This window comes from Plutella xylostella, chromosome 25 (assembly GCF_932276165.1).
Source record: "Plutella xylostella chromosome 25, ilPluXylo3.1, whole genome shotgun sequence".
Taxonomy (NCBI): Eukaryota; Metazoa; Arthropoda; class Insecta; order Lepidoptera; family Plutellidae; genus Plutella; species Plutella xylostella.
In genome coordinates, this window is record NC_064005.1 from 8561964 (window position 1) to 8580254 (window position 18291).

General features: G+C 35.5%; 1 protein-coding gene across 2 annotated transcripts in view; it reads right to left on the bottom strand.

The window, feature by feature from the left end:
- Positions 1-6744: 6744 nt before the first annotated feature.
- The window catches only part of LOC105391207, a 44553-nt gene continuing 33006 nt past the window's right edge, over positions 6745-18291 (bottom strand). The window contains exons 6-9 of one of the 2 annotated variants that reach the window (XM_038107451.2): positions 10509-10536; positions 10203-10287; positions 7352-7522; positions 6745-6974 (exon numbers count right to left, since the gene is read on the bottom strand). In XM_038107451.2, the coding sequence (XP_037963379.1) occupies positions 6760-6974; positions 7352-7522; positions 10203-10287; positions 10509-10536 (499 nt within the window). In that variant the 3' untranslated portion in view covers positions 6745-6759. Of the gene's footprint in view, positions 6975-7351; positions 7571-10202; positions 10288-10508; positions 10537-18291 lie in introns of both variants that reach the window. The other variant, XM_038107450.2, reaches the window with a different exon arrangement.

The following is an 18291-nucleotide window of genomic DNA, read 5'->3' on the forward strand; positions in this document are numbered from 1 at the left end:
AGCCAGGGAGGATACATTTTCTATTAAAATAACTTAAATTGTATTCATATATCTCTGTTTTTTTATTTTAGAACTAATAAATGTATTTTTTTCAAATTTTCACTCGTGTTCACATTAATTTGCACAATACTGTACTTAGTGCCTAAAATATTTAACAGTATACCATTGTTAAAAGAAACCAAAAAGTTAAGTAAATTTGTCATAAAGCAAAAATTAAAAACTATTATGTTGGATTTGTTTAAGAAAGAACTGAATGATGTAGGTATATTATGAATTCGAACTGTTTAGATATAATGTAGTCATTAATATGTTGCATAGCTTAACTAAATTAAAGTAACTATATATTATATGTAGTGTCGCGAATTTATCACCATAAAGTCGAGTCACTAACATGGGTAGATATAGCAGGTAATGTAGATATTTAATGTTTATGTTTAAGAGAGCTCTCTCCGCCAACAAACTATGTGTCTATAGTTTGGCGGATTTATATTGTGTAATTTATGTATGTATTTGAAAATAAATAAGTAATAATAATATTGATAGGTAGTGCTGGTAGAGCTCCATGACGCAATAAAATTGATACGTTCCTGAAATATTTAATCACATATTACCTAAAATAAACTCAGGTAAGACAGTGTAAATATTGTTAAGGATATCTCGTCTATTAATAAGTGGGTCATTTTGTCCAGTAGGCTGCAGAAGAACTTACCGATAATTTTTAGCACGGAGCATGTTTACACCGAGACATTCTGTCCGGAGATCAGCTTCTTCTATTCAGACAGGTAGGTAGGTAGGTAGGAAGTACGGTTATGTGCAGAGAAACCTAACCCCCTGTCATAGTAACAATGCTTCTGAGAGCGGTCAGATTAGTCTGGTGGTAAGTACTTAGGTACAAAACATGAATTAAAACAACATCGATAACCTCAAAGGCTTTATTTTACAAAAGTTACATACAAACATTCATTTCGGCGTAATGATCAACATCACTACCTAAATTTATCAATTAGATTGTCTGTCTGTCTGTCTGTCTGTCCGAACATTGACGAGTTTTATAGAGCTAAGTACACCTTCATACGAACACTGTTGTTTCATGCAACTAATTCGAAGATAGTTAGATGAGAATGGAGAAAGTGTTAAATTTTATCAAATGATCCATGTTATATTTGATATATGTGGGGACTTCTCACACACGACCCCAAGCTAGACAGAGCCTGTGTTATGGGTATCGGACAGCTGATATATCTACACAAATACATAGACAAAAATACCTGTCTTTAAACAAATATCTGCCCCAGCCGGGAATCGAACCCGGGACCTTCGGCATAGCAGTCAGGGTCACTAACCACTACACCATCAGCCGTCCATGTATTAGATAAGTACTTACTATAATTTTTGAGACATTCGGTTCTAAGGTTGAACTCGCTCAAGACTCTCAATTATTAGTCAGTATCATCATCACATATACTTAAATGAAATTAGTAAACTATAATGATTGATGGCTTTCAAATAATCACTGTGATGTGGTTTCTCCATTTTCATCTAAACTCTTACCCCCTTATTCATAGAAAAGTTACAATACGTTTTAACTAATAAACTGTTTTGTCCCTCTCTGTCAAGAAACAAATTGTTCTTTGTCGGAGAGGGACAAAACAGTTTATTAGTTAAAACGTATTGTAACTTCTCTATGAATAAGGGGGTTAAATTGCTACTTTATATTAAGGCTACATAGTCTAAGTGCCGATGTTATTCAGATTGTCTATTAATATCTAGACTATTTTAGAATCTCATCATCTGCTTGAAGATTACTAGCATTATGGCGTGAAATAAATCATTCGAGTCAATAATAATAAATGATTATTATTTGGATTCTCCAATTGTTTTTTTTTCACGCCTACCTATATAGGTAATAGGTATGCTGTTCAGCAGAGCTCTTACACAGAATGCAGTAAGCATAGGCAAAGTTACACTTTAAACCATTTTAAAGTAATACAATCGAAATTAACTATACTAGAAATGGAAAGACGGAGGACATTAAAATTTACAAAGTTCTCTATCGCCTGTTAGCCGTGCAATACGCAAGCCTTCCTTTACAAAAATATCAGTTACGTTTTATGTTTTATATTCGCAAGACGAAACCAGCGTCTGTCACGTAGATAATTTAATAAAAACCCATCTCACCATCTTCATAATTTTATGAAGTTATCAGGCTTAATTCTTTATGAAATCATAAGTTACACGATTTCGTAAAAACATTATCAAAATATAGTAAAAAATCGCAAAATTATATCAATATCCTTCTTCTTCTACTGAATTTCTAAATTTCCTCAATGCATTGTACAATTTGTGCATTGCACCTACACTCGTTCCATTTATTGACTACACTATTATTAATATATTTATTATAATCTGACTAGTAAATAACATCTATACACATTCAATAAATCCTAATAAGTATATACCTCTAGACTCTTTGCAAGGTTTTCGTTCTCCATTACATGTATCCTAATTTTATCATTCTAGCTAGACGGTAAACCATGTACAGTTCTCCCATATTAATAATGCGCATGTAAATCTTCGCAAACTGTCGTATTCCCGGAAACACCCGAATCAGTGCCTTAAACAAAACACTTGCATTTTGATCCTTGTTCGAAAGAAATAGTAGTCAATATCATGTGACACATAATCGAAAACAATTTGGGCGGTCGGTGGCTGTCACCGATCAGTCAAGGGTCTCAAGGTCAAGATCAATATTACTTTTGTGGAATTATAAAGAGCTGCAATTACACATCGTTCTTGTTATTTTTTTCAAATGTGAATTTAATTTCAACTTTAATTATTTTTGACGATGCCATATTATGAGGCACATTTAAGAATAAAATATGCGTCACATTGATTGACTTCACTTTGCCAATAAAGCCACACCCAAAAGACCAAGTTTGTAATTGTAATATTATTGTGAATGATCAGCGCTGTAAATACTTTTGAACTGAGATTTTAATGTAAACATTTTTATTAATGTGAAATAATCAGTGCTGTAATAATACTTTTGAACTGAGATTTCAATTTTTTTATATAAACCTGTGTTTGAAATCCATTTCTCCTTATAATATAAACCTTGTGTTATTCAAACCTTCTTTCATCCATCTTTACATCAGCTTCAGTAAGACACTTGAAAAGTACCTACTGTAACATTTTAGAAGTAAATTTTAATATTATGGAATATTATGAATTATCGAATCAAATTTCGTTACTGATAAATCAATTATCTCTTTTAGCACCAATTACATAATTCTACTAAAATTTAATGAAGAAAATGCACTTAACCACTCTAAATACATAATAGTTTTCTAACGCTCGGGAATACGACCGTTGCCGAACAATGACGAAGATTTCTATGTGCATTATCAATTTTGGGGAACTGTACTTACCTATTTCAGGGTGACTATCTGAAAATTTCAGTAACTGTTTCAATTTTTTTAAATTATTAATTTATTGTATTTTTCTTTTTCAATCTCGAGAATTTCGATTTTTTCTTGGTTAAGTGCCAATTTCTCCATAGTCGGTTATCTAACCGACCAGGGATGGTTCATCAATTATACATCATCTCCATATAAATTTCTTGACAGATGTGTCAAAAGTCAACCACTAATACCTGGTTATGCTCTAACCGACTATGGAGAAATTGGCACTAAGTATTTCAATAATTACTAAGCGGACCATCCGAATTACTAGGCACCTATTTGAATGTGTACATAAACCTTGCAAATGCGGGACATTGGAATATCGTACTTTACTACCAAACACACGCACATACGACACAGGGTAGGTTATCATAACTATAGGCAGTCTTTGGGTAGGTCGGAAGTTAGCCACTAACACACATTAATTTAAACATCTAACTTCATAGACAGTTACTTAGAAACTAAAATAATTTCATCATTATGACAGTGAACCAGTGAACATTGTTATTGTTTGCTAGAGAATAATCATAAAAATAAATAAGAGGCAATAATAATTCACATTACAATAAATAAATATTTTTTGAATACTTGCTTTTAACAAAACCTTGTGCTTAAATTCGTACGTAAAGGAAAAAACAGCTCAAAACTCAGGTTAGTTACCTAGATATATAGGTATGTATATTGTAGGTATACAATATTATATGGACCTACATCGATTCATATGGGTAACTCATTGTTTACAGGAAGACTAACATTAGTCATCTCCAATATTGTAATAATATTAAATTTGTCTTCCTCAGTTTCGTGATGTGTATGTATAAATTTATAAAGCGCATTTAAAATCGGTAGGCACATATTAAATAAGACCAGTGTTGTGTTACATCTTAAATCTACTTCTCTCTACCGACCACTTACTACTTTGCTAAACATCAATCTTTACTTAATCTAGACGAATTTATTATTTACTTATTTGTTTATAATTTTAAGCTTTTTCTGCCAGGAAATTGGTGTTATAGGGTTAAGCTACTTTATCATTCTTGCTCCGTAATCCTACCAAATCCGACGATTCTTCAATCTCAAAATTGTTTGCTATTCTTTCGTTACGTCTATACAAATTAAACGATTTCACTGATTACCGATTATTCAGTGCAATTTTACATACAGTTTCCAGAATATAATATGAGTATATTACTATATACTTCGTAGTCAATTTGTGCTTTTTCTTTTGTGAAAATTAATTATTACCCTGGGTTTATTAATTTTCTTAAAACAGTTTCAAAACTATTCAAAACATGGTGTATACTTAAATGAAGTTCCAAGTCTATATACGTTACAAGTTACAATGCTCATTAAGTAACACATGAAATGAAGCCAGGTAGGTGTATTGCATAACTATAATCGTATATTTATAAATGGTACTTATGTGAATTTGATTAGAATAAATCATAGGTTGCTTTGATTCGAATTGATCGGTTAAATCGTATAAAACTGTTTGTTTATTAAAACATGTTCAAAAACAGTATGTTTGTTTATAAGATATATGTATATAACATTAAAATATTATATAAAGCCCTCGGCTTATAATTGGCACATTAGTTTTTGTCCTTTCTCTCTCTTTTGAGCAAAACACTAACTTTCATGTAAGATTTCAGCACATTCCGTAAATTCAGTATGGACAAATAACATTTCTGGGATACGGCACATACTTAAATAAATGACCACAAGCCTATGATTACCAATGTTATTTTGTGCGATTTATAATTTTAAAAAAATCTAAATGGTCAACATTTCATTTTCCTTACCCTATATTTTTATTAGTTATTCGGAAAGTTTATAGAAAATTAGGGGACCCGTATTTTTTTATTTTGTATATACATAAATTTTTGCATGTTATTTTTAACTTTAAAGTTAATTATTTTAAAACCGGAAGTGACGTCACATATTAGGCTCAATTTTTATTTTTGTCTATTGCCTGAGTCTCGCAAAAAAACATAAATGACACTGACAAGTGACATTTAAACTTTGTTTACATGCCAACCAACAAATGGGTCATTTTCAAAGACCTTGATATTTCTGATGATGGAAAGTAGGTACTTATCATGTAAAAAAATAAGCAGAAGCATTTTTTCAGCTGTGTAGGCGGTGGCATGCTCTGGGACATATTATATAGAGGTCATCTCTTAATAATAAATAAAAAAAATTGTCAGAAAGTGTCAGAACAGAATTAATGAAAATGACCCAAATAAACAACAACGTCACGATAAAACGTCAACGTCAATCAAAAATGAAAGTGACAGTTACTTTGTTTTTAAATCTATAGGCTTTGATCATCAAAATGCATCGCACCTGATGCATGACGTCATCAGCACTTTTTTACTATTTTATGATTTTTTCGAAAATGATACATCCAAAAAATACAAAAACATTTTTTTTGTGGCCTTTAGAGCTAAATCTCGAAATGGTTTTCGATTTATAGCAGCTTTAGTTTTTTGAAATGTTGTCCATTATTATATGTTTCATAAATTATAGTGTCCTTTTGAATCTAGTCTAGACCGACCGAATTTTCGAACCGACCTACTTATACGCTCAAAATCACTTATCTAATTAAATAATTCAATGAACACATCAACACCTTTGTAAACTTTTGCCGAGTTGCAGAGAGAAACTTTAAAAGCTAATGTCGGCATTAAATCTATGTCTGTCTCTTTTAGTCAGTATACTGTCAAAGCAAGGCGGCAATGCATCTGAGGTCGACATAGGGTTAAGTTCCTTTCTGCAACTCAGCTTTTGCTGGTTTTCTCTATCCAATCATAAACTGCACTTTAAAACTAGGTACTAAAGTACCGTAAATACAAGCCCTGCTGTAGATTTTTTATTGTAAATACTGTCACAGTTAGCATCAGTAACAGGGGACTTTTGTCAAAAATAAATAAAAACCATCGTTGGTATTTGGGGGTCAAACCTGACTCTTTGATGATTGCGGTTGCTTATACTTAAGGGGGATCATAAACATTTAGGATCGCTCCTACCATCATTAGTTCAACTGCTTTATGACATGTTTTTGTGACACCCCTAAGAATCCAACAAATCGACCAACCACATCATGCAACATCAAACGTGCCATCATCAACAATCAGCTACCGTACCACCACCGAAGCAGCGTCGCTAGCCTGTCAAACATTTGTCAGGTCCATACTAGTTACGTCAGATTTAACAAGCGAGGCGAGCGACGCTGCTTATGAATTGTTGCTAATGTACGGTGGTGGTAACGCCACAGCTTCATCTTTTCATCCCCAAATTACATCATGAAATCCCCGCAATCCACCCCAAAGTCCCAGTCATCGCTGGTACCGGTAGCCGTGTCATCATACTCCTGAAGCGCCTGTTCATAGGCGGAGGCCTCATAGGCCGTGACCCCGTCGAGCACGGAGCAGGCTTGAGACACGTTCGAGTGGTGCATGATGGGCATGGCGTGGAGGGCGAAGTCGTCGCCCTCTTGCGACCAGGTCAGACCTGGAATGGAAACAAGGGTGGTTGAGAATTTGGATTATCTGATGGCTGTTAAAATATGCTGAAGAATCTTGGAATTTTCTAGCTTCGGATTGTTTGAAATCTGCCTAAGTATATAGCGATCTTGGTTTGTTTTTACCAAGTGGGTAATATATGTGGGGACATCTAATACAAGTCTATATGACCCCAAACTAGGCAAAACCTGCTATATGAGTCTTTGACAGCTGATGCATAAACACAAATACATAGATAGTCATCATAATAAACAACAACCACGTAAAACACAAGAGCTCATCCCACAGATATTTGCCCTGGGCAGGGTTCCAAACCCAGCTCCAGAACTACTCCCACTATCTACACTAATAAACCATAATACTCACGCCCACTCCAAACCCCGTTAGGCAGGGTCACCCAGCCCCACCCTTGCCCCCACGCCAGCTCGTGGCCCAGCTGTCCTGCCAGCGGCACCTGTCTCTTGATCACCGCCACCAGCCCGCGCCCGTCGAGAGCCCCCAACGCGTTGCGGCCGCGGTGGGTCTCCGACGACTTGGCTGTAAACGTCGAATGCTGCTTTAACAGCCCACTGTGCTTGGGGAACTCTGAGAGGTGGAAAAGAAGTAGCGTGAGATAGGGCGGATAGGTGTGAAGGTGAGAAGAAGGTGGATGGGCTGAAGAAGAAAATGATGTGCTTGAAAAATGCTGTGTTTAATAAATTATAGAATACAATTAGAAATATCTTACGAGTACTGTCTATCGTACGATTTACTGCCATTCATAGCAGAGTCGCTAGGTTAATACCGTATCAATTCGACATTTAGGTATTGGTACCTACGATCAAAGGAATTACCTAATGATTAAATTATTACATAACTAGACAAATTAATAATAATCTGTTTAAGATATAAATATATTGTTATAGTATAAATTCCTGACATGTAACTTTTATAGAGAGTGGAATTTAATCAGTGACTTCCCGTAGCCCTCGCCATACTAACCAACTTTCATTATGAACTGAACACATGAAAGCATGAAATAAAAATCAGCTGTTTCGTAGTAATAAAGTTAAATATCTACTCAAACAGAATGTATAGAATTCCACTCTGTATAAGGTATATGTATAAGTACATAATGTAGTTAATCCTGTTTAATAAGCAGCTTAAACTTAGTGTACTATACGCATAATACACTAAGGACGTTCACGAATTCCCTCACTAGAATGTAATTTCATGATATATTCTCAGCATGCTTATTGAAGTGAAATTAAAAAGAAAACGTTCCTTATTCGATTTGTCTCTGACCGAATAATTCCATAGACAAAACTTTTTTTAGAACATAGTTGAAGGTACTTGTACAAGTAAAGGACATGACCCAAAAGACATTGTAAGTTGAAATGCCTTTTAAAAGTTATTCTGTAAACTATTTGAGATAGGTTCGAGGTTAGTTATATATTTAAGTACATATTCACATAATATATTAATAAATCAAATAACCTACCATGTACTGGATTTGCTTCAGAAAGGGGTCTCTGTCGCAATTGTCATTTTCAATTTGCATAGTGTTAATGTTAATACACTCTCGCCCTGAGGAATTTCGTTAACTCAGAATAATAATCAGAAGCTACAGCCGTTTATTAAGATTTCAGCACATGACTTCAGTCACGGTAAGTACCAATTATTTCTTAATCAATATTTTATTTGAACTGTAAGTAATTCAGTAGGTAGGTACTTAATAACCCAAAGTAGTTATTGTATTGTATTGAAAATGAGCCAATTAACTTCTTAAGCACCAATTTTAATCAAACAAAGTTACTTAAGTAATTTTAAAAAGTGACTAAATTATATGCATATTATTAGCTTCTAAACTTTCTTATTTCTATCCTACGTTGTAACAGGAAGCAGCAGAAACTAAGCGGGCATTACAACACATTCATAAAGTATGCAATTTCCGCCCAGAGACAACGGTTTCCGTCGCCGAAGGATAATCCATCATGGCCGACACAGACACGTGGTTCCCGCCAAAATGATTGTCCGCCATTACGATATTAATTCCGCCGTTTCATTTGTCATACCGTATTGCTCGGATGCTTGAGACCGTTAAATAGCAATAAATCGACGGGGAGACGAGGATTCCGGCAATAAAAACGAAACGGTCAAGGATACGCAGTTGTCGGACTGTTTATTCATGTTTATAATACTCGTACTACCTACTTAGGAAGCTAGAACGCGATTTATGTATTTGATAACCAAATAGCAAAGGCTTCGATTTTGTAGTTTCTTATGTAAGTACCTAACTCAATTAAAGTAGGATGACTTGGAATCAATTCTCTTTACGTGCATTTGCACGTGTACTTAAGCTAACCATTGTAATTATATCGTTTTCTCTTTGTGTACTTATTTAAATTAATCACAAGTTTCAAAATTAAATAAGCACTTAAATAGCACTTTACGCCATTAATCGTGATGTAGCAAGAAGTGTACCTACATAATTAATACCCGCCACAGACTAACAAGCCGTACACAGAGTCACGTGGAGTCCAGCCGTATGGCTGCTGCGACTACGCCACGCGTTTATAAACAAGCTTTATATAACGCGTGCACCTGACGGGCTATTCAAAAGGCTTTCATTGCTCCGGAAACCCTTTTTTGCTATTTATTCATGGGCTTTGCTATGTTTATTAATATTTTTATTCCATCCCATTTCAAGTTTCGGTCCCATGTTCGGGCGCCATTTCTAATTTGGCGCCCAACGTGGGTCTTTTGCGTATGTATTGCTGACTCTTATGTTGATCACGTTTGAAACCACGTTGATTAATGTGAATGTTCCTCTTTGTATACTAAAGTTTTATTGTTGTTATGCCTGCAGTTGAGACTCTCATTTACCTATGAGACTGTGGTAGTATTCCCGTAACTTTTTTAGTAGTTTTTTAGGTTTAGTTTATGGTGCAAGTAAATACCATTGTATTGTAGTAGGTATGCGGCAGTGAACACAGAGCCCTTAGTAGCATTTTCAATCTGAGAGGGGTCAGAGGGGTCACTCTATATGACAAAAAAGGAAATTGCCAAGTGTTACTGCGTGAGCCATGACTCCATCTCGTTGTATTAAACGTGCCGATTGCACGACAGCTCTCTTTCTTTAGTTTTTCGTCAGTATAGAGTGACTCCCTTGTGTCCAAGACTGTAGGTACTCGTCGGTATAGAGTGACCCCCCCCTATGCTCCAGACTGGTACTTACGTCTGACTCTGACGGTGGGTCGTTTGAAGGCTGTGCGCAGGTACGGCATGGACATCACCAGCTCGATGTGCGGCGGCGGCGGCAGCTGGAAGAGGCAACCACGGACATGAATATAAGGGTATCCCCTTGTAAGCCAGCCCCCCAGGATGTTCCAAAAATAGTCAAAAAGCACTGAGCTTGTCGTTCTAAACTACATTTGTTCTACGACTTTCGGAAATAAGAGTTGTACTCAGCATAGCGTGTTTCGGTGCATTCGATATTTATCTAATTACATTGTTATATACGTATTTATACCTAGGTACTCACCGTTTTCGATATTGCTGTCATCCAATCCCTTTAGAGGTAGCAAAAAAGAAAAGGTTTTCATAAATTATTGCAAATATATAATAATTTATAAATTATATAGGTCTAGTAGTACCTATAACAATTATATGTATAAGTATTTAAAATACATCATCAAGATAATCGTCACGGGGGCCACCCTCAGATATTTACGACTATACATCTCTTTTACAAGCTGGTCGAGGCTGGGACAGAGTCAGAGCAGCATACAGCGTAAATGAGGCATTCTTTTTTTTTTTGTCGTATGTCCAGCAATAGGCTCCAGCCTGCCATTGGCTGACGAGAAGAAAATAAATAAAAAAGGTAGAAAATCTGTCAAATTGCTGGCAACCCTGTTTGTTCACGGACGCCCTCCGCGTTATTATAGCGCCTGAGCGGAAACATACACACGGAAAGTGCGGAAATTAAAAATGTCGACCCTTTGAGCTGCTTATTAATCCTGCCTGAATATAACTTATTCATGATGCCTATAAATATATGCTAAACCTGTTACGTACTGTATATTACTCTAATAACAGTATTAATTATTAATATATTGGTCTGACTCGTACTGTACGTCTTTAGCAGAAGATATGCTGAATTGATACGTTTGCTCACAATTTATCTATTAGAATTCTTGTTGCTTGATTCTAACTGACTTATTTAGGCTATAGCTACAAAATCTAGAGTTAGAGCAAACAGTCATTTATAAAAAACATATTTTTAAAGTTTATTACTTGATGCGAATCCGAATGAAAATTCAAGACGAATGACTCAGCATTTACCTCACACCTCTTAAAATACGTATTTTCTCTTTACTTTGAAATCTTTTCGGCCAGTCCCAAGTGGGGTCATTATTCCGAGGGCTGAAACAGCGGATCGCAGTTAAGTCGGCTATGTATTACAGAAACGTGCCGTATTAGCACAAACACATCGTATGTACGCACCTAAATGAATACTTACAAACAGTGAAAGAGCTGATTCCAATGTATTTTTTTTGGCGTCAATGAAATTTTATTTAAATATCGGCAACCCATAACTTTTAAATATAACCTACTTGCTGATGCCATAAACTCTACGCCAGGCAGGCGAGTTGGATATTATCACATTTATCACACAACACAACACAAACACGTAATTTGCAATAAAAACATAATAAATAACATTAGAAACTCATTCTTCTGCGGTAAAGGAACTATAGCCAGTCAGATCACTTTTCAGTCGCTGAAGGCTTTTCCGGACACGTTGGGTACCTACTGAATAGTATTTTTACACTGAAAAAGACATTTTATACGCTACAAACCACAAAGTTTTCAGGTACCTAGTCACTGAAGTATTAAATGTATAAACTGTAGGACGGCGGTTGTCCCACCGGTATCGTTTTATTTCAGCGGATTACATTACTTTACATTACATTATCGCTAGCGTGAGGCTTCTATTCGAAAGTATGTGCTGTGCGGGTATGTAATGTTAAATCTGTGTGTGTGCTACGGGGAATTATCATAATGTCCAAAACCTAAACAACCCCACATACCCTAAAAATACTCTTATTTTTTCATGAATGAGGAAATTTCTTTCAAATATCTCTAATTATATTAGCTTCTTGTCTGTGAGAGAGTTCACTCTTAGCAATAATGCTGCCAATTAAAAGAATAGAATAGAACTGTTGTTTGCTAGATTAATGTAACTAGGTACATTAAAAGATAAATACATGTAAGTTTATAAACTTAGTTTGTAGGGACTTATATAATAACTAAATCATTATTTTATTTTTTCCTTTATCATTCTTTAGTACACTTGACCCCTCTTTAATCAAAATATCCTTCCACCCTAAGGTTGTCTTGAAAAAATCGCTTTAAGCGATAAGACCGCCATTTTTTTACATAGTTTATAGTATTTAAGTTATGTAAGTTTCTTTTATGTGTGTGTGTACAAATAAAGAATATTCTATTCTATTCTATTCTACATTGCAAACAATTCTGAATAAAGTTATAGCATATTAACTTAACTTTCTACATTTACAAAGCGCCATATTTGAATTGTTACACATGTATTTGGTTTTGAATATTTAATTAGCACTTCCCTAGCGGAGTATGATACATAATGTACATTGTTTTCACGCAACCTCACGCTCTAGCTGCGGTTTTCGTGATGAATTTATGAAACACAGTTTGATGTGTTCAAAGCTCTCGTGTAAATGTTGCTAGGTATAACTCTGAAATTTAATATGCTAATCAGATCTAGAAGTTGGTTTTGTTTTGCGAATCACTCTTTTTACACTTGTCCATAGGTAATTCGATAGGCGGTTCACAGCAATTTTTATGAAATCTTGATCAGCGCCCCTGTCGGTTAATATAAAAACTAATAAAACGTATGTAAATTACAAACTCCGGTGAACCGCCAATTGACAAAAAAATATGTGTTTCGGCATAATTTCAGCCTCAGTTTCAGGTGGCCAATCGAAATCTCAAATCGATGAAACATTAAGTGTCTCTACTCACTCTGAGAGGGGTAAGGTTTCTTTGACCCAGGTTTACATATTCTAATTCTCTAGCTAGGTTATTATGATATACTTACATAATGATGATCTTAGAGTTACTTGAGGTTATGATAGTGAGCGACTTATAACTATCGTGTATATCGTACGTAGGAATCTGGTTATAATATAATAAGATAGACCAGGTAAATATCAGCTTTATGTAAACATAATAACATTTCTCCAACCTTTATCCAGGTTGATCCCAATTTTAGTTACTTCCAGACTCTTGGTAAAGGTGAGCACACACTTGCGCGTGTTTTGTTTGCGTCTTCAGATAATAAGGAGAGGAGTTTACACTTTGACGCAGGAGCTTCCAATGTGCGTAACGCGAATATTGTCGACTTTAGTCGATAGTAATTCGGTAGACGGGTTACTGGATTTCGTATACAATTTATTAGTTGCTAACGTTACGTTCCTGTCGGGACGCTGATCAAGATGTCATACAAATTGCTATCGAATTACGCTATCGACATAAGACGACAAAATTCGTGATTCACACACACTGATAGGAAAACGTTCGCACAAGTCTGATAGCTCCCCCGACCCGACTGAACGCTCCGGTGGCCGCGTGACAAATTCTCCCGCGCCTCCCCTATTCGCGATAAAATGATGAAATACTTTATTTATCTACTTGCACAGATCATATAACCTGAAAGACAACGCGTAAGTTAACCTGATTGTCAATACCAAATCAGTAAAAAGCGACGGAGCGCGGTAGTCCTGTTTTCATTTTCAATTTGTATTTTTTTTTGTATATCTGTGTATCAGTGACATTGATGTGGAAGCCGACTAGATAAGGTCCAGTGGGGTTACTACTACTGAACATTAGCAATTATTAACCATTCATAAGCAACGCCGCTCGCCTGTCATACATTTGTCAGATCCATACAAGACATGTCATACTTGACAACCAAGCGACGCTGACTACCTCTGTAAAGCGCTATCTTGGAATTGTTACGCTGTTGACACTACTTAAGGATTGTTAATTGCTAATGTGTCGGTGGCGGTAGCCCCACTCGATCTGTGACTTCCTACCAGTGATAGCGGCGTATGCAATGTGCCCCAATAAAAGGCAATACCCTAAAATAAGTAAAACAATAATTCCATACGGTTGGTTGAACTGTTACTTTATTGACTAATTTCGCCTTTCGATTAATTGCCATCAGTTGCAAACAGAAAAGTTGTTTATAGCAGAACCTCTTCATAAGTATTCACATTAATAATAGCAGCAATGCTATCAATGTTTCTTCTTCATTGGTCTGAAAATTGGATACGGAGCATGGGTTTGTCGTACATTCGTCACAATTTAAAATGGTCATAATATTTTGGCAATATTAATGGCAATTTATTCTCGTCATTCATTTACGATGAAGGAAAATATCGTGAGGAAACCTGCACCTCTAGATTCTAGAGGCCCTAAGTACTGTACTCATTCTAGCCTAGCATTGTACTCATTCCAAAAACGGTGATACAGCTCGTGATCAAATAAATGTACAGCGAAAAGCGGGTGAGTCGCAAGTGAGTTACCTCTGACTACCTCTTCGGGAATCTGAATCGCGAGCCTATATGAAAAGTATATATGTAATTATCATCATCAGCCCATAATCTCCAACTGTTGAGCATAGGCCTCTCCCAAATGCGTTCCTGTATGTATACCTACTGTATATTTTTCAGGAATATTAAAATTCATCAAGCACCGCCGGTAGATACCAGTAACTGGAGATGCCGTTGTGATAAAAAACTTCAGCGCTGTTGAATGTTTCAGGTCAGCGTAACACAAAAAACCAGCCAAGTGCGAGTCAGACGAGGAACAAAGGGTTCCGTAATATTTTTTATAATAACGTTTTGCCATCGAGTATTGTCATAAATTTGCTTTTCTTACTTGTCTTTTGTTGCAAACACTAAGTTAAATTATGTGCGGATGGGTTAATTATATGGCATTTACAAATAAATTTAATTATAAATGTTTGGGTTTCAGATTTTCACCAATTTGTAGTAGGTATATTAACGGTACTAATTACTAATTGTCATAGAATCTCGATTTACACGAGAGCGCCAAAATATGTTTTTGCAATATTTTCGGCAGGCAGTCGGACGGTCAACAAAGTAACCTTACAATGGTTCCGTTTTTACCTAACGAAGTACGGAACCCTAAAAATAATAATTCTTCTTAAAACAATCTTATTAAAACAGGACGATGGAAGGCAGTGTAACACGAGAGCTTGTCAACATAATAAAAAATTTCTTCGCTCTTATTATTCCGCTAAGTATAATTTGTTTGTTCTGCCGTTATTATTAATACTACAATCGAAGTCTATTTGCCTCAGCTACTGAATCAACTGTTCTAACACTTAATTGTATCGCTGTTTTTTTCAGTTTTATACGTTTGATAGATACCTATGCTATTTTTATTAAGTATTTGAAAAGACTCGATAATTAACAAAAATGTAAAAATTAGAATATTGTACCTAAGTAATTTTGTAAGATACAATAACTGCTGCAATGGACAACATTTCAAAAAACTAAAGCTGCTATAAATCGAAAACCATTTCGAGATTTAGCTCTAAAGGCCACAAAAAAAATGTTTTTGTATTTTTTGGATGTATCATTTTCGAGAAAATCATAAAATAGTAAAAAAGTGCTGATGAGGTCATGCATCAGGTGCGATGCATTTTGATGATCAAAGCCTACAGATTTAAAAACAAAATAACTGTCACTTTCATTTATGATTGACGTTGAAGTTTTATCGTGACGTTGTTGTTTATTTGGGTCATTTTCATAAATTCTGTTCTGACACTTTCTGACTATTTTTTTTATTTATCATATAAAATGGTTAGTACTTATTAAGAGATGACCGCTATATAATATGTCCCAGAGCATGCCACTGCCTAAACAGCTGAAAAAATGCTTCTGAAAAATGCTTCTGCTTATTTTTTTACATGATAAGTACTTTAGTATCATCAGAAATATCAATGTCATTTTCAAATGACCCATTTGTTGGTTGGCATGTAAACAAAGTTTAAATGTCACTTGTCACTGTCATTTATGTTTTTTTTTTCGAGACTATGGCAATAGACAAAAATAAAAATTGAGCCTAATATGTGACGTCGCGTGTTTTGAAACTATACAAGGCCAGAACGCACCCATAGTGTACTAGCACTGTATAGTTTCAAGTGAAAAAATATATTTTTTTACTTGAAAATATACACGATTTGTGCGTACTAATCGCGTATACTTTCAAGTTGGGATTTACTGAATCGTTCTTGAAAATATACATTGCTATTACGCACATTGCTTCATTGGCGTACTTGTCGCATATAATTTATACCTACATGCTGATTCTGATTTACTTAACGATTTCGGTAAATGAACATGACTACAATTTACTTGTTCTGCCTATCATACCTATAGAATGTTAATATTTAAAGATGAACAAGCTCTAATTTGATTGATCTAAGTAATTGTCTTTTATGAATTATTCTTTACCCTCTTCAAAGATAATTTTTACTTTTTACAACAGTTCTACAGTTTAATTTAAATCAATTTACTTTTTAACTGTATCATGTAAACAAAAAACACGTTACGAAAACAATGCCAAGTGCGGAATGATAATGCAATGTTTAGAAAGCAACAGACTTATTACTATTTCGCATGAAAGAAAGAGAGACAACAATTCAAAAGGGCTACCTGGTAACTAATCACGTATAGTTTCAAGTGCTCGCATTGCCGCTTGGCACTTGAAAATATACACGATTAGTACGCAGTGGTAACTGCTGCAGTATATTTTCAAGCCATAATTTTGGTTCAACTTACTTGAAAATATACGCGATTAGTGCGTAATGGCCTTGTATACTTTCAAGTAAATCATGGCACCATTTTAATTTGAAAATATACGCGAGCAGTCCCAACCTCTGCGTTCTGGCCTTGTATAGTTTCAAAACACGCTGTGACGTCACTTCCGGTTTTAAAATAATTAACTTTAAAGTTAAAAATAACCTGCAAAAATTTATGTATTTACAAAATAAAAAAATACGGGTCCTCTAATTTTTTATAAACTTTCCGAATAGCTAATAAAAATATAGGGTAAAGAAAATGAAATGTTGTCCATTACATCCAGTGGCTTTATTTCGCATTTTTCACTCCTTTCCATTGCCGAACAGTCGCGGTTCGCAGTGACAAAATCAGATACCAGGTGCGTATGAAACCAAAAATCACACATTCTAGTAGATGTAGCTCATGGGGCAGATTACTTAATTTTGGCTTATACAGCTCTTCATTATTCGCCCTGGCCCTTTAGCACGGGGCGCTATTAACAAGTGACAAAAGTTCTCCGTCGCGGTCGCTCATGAGACTGCGCGATGTGAGTATAAGCGCGATGCAAAACTTTTGTCACGTCTCAAATGCGCCCCGTACTAGCCCTTCTGAAGAGTAATGGGTGTTGTTTGGCCAACTAAGTATTTTTACTCGTTGTCCAGGGTAAGGTTTCAGGATAATTGATTGAGGAGCCTCGTGGAGACAATTTCATGCAACCCGATACCTAATGCCAGCGAGGATGGGTTGAAGTGATATATGGGCTAGTGATAAAGTTTCCGCCATTTTAGAGCCTTATCTTCGTCAATTTAGGGTGTAACACGACATACTATTGGTAACCGACTTTTTGTAGTAGAAAAATTTAACGTACTTATTGCAATAAGTAGTGCAACGTATACATGTCCTACAAAAACTTGATAAGAAATAGTACGTAAATCAAAAGGAAAAAAAATCGATTATCTGCTGTCCTCTATACTAAAAGTACGCGGGCAGGCACCCTTTCATAATACATAGGTAGGTACATAATGCCTTTAAAAGTTTTTGGTCCCAGATTATTTGTTGGTTTTTGAGTCGGCAGAAAGCACCTCAAAGACATGACACCGTTAGGGGAACTATGCGACTATACCGTGTGTATTTTTAGCTCAAAGCTGTTAGTACTCCTGAAACATATCTCGCGGTAGAGCCTCCAATTATTGTGCCGTCTCGCACACGGTGACAAGCGATACGAAATAAGTGTAAGGCCCTGTTTCACAATGTCTGGTTAGTGGCTACCTGTGAGATAAAATACATGCTGTCACTGTCAAAAAAATAATAACAGAGAGTGACAGCATGTATTTTATCTCACAGGTAGCCACTAACCAGACATTGGGAAACAAGGCCTAAAGTGTACAAACTGTAACATAATATGCCGAAGGGAAT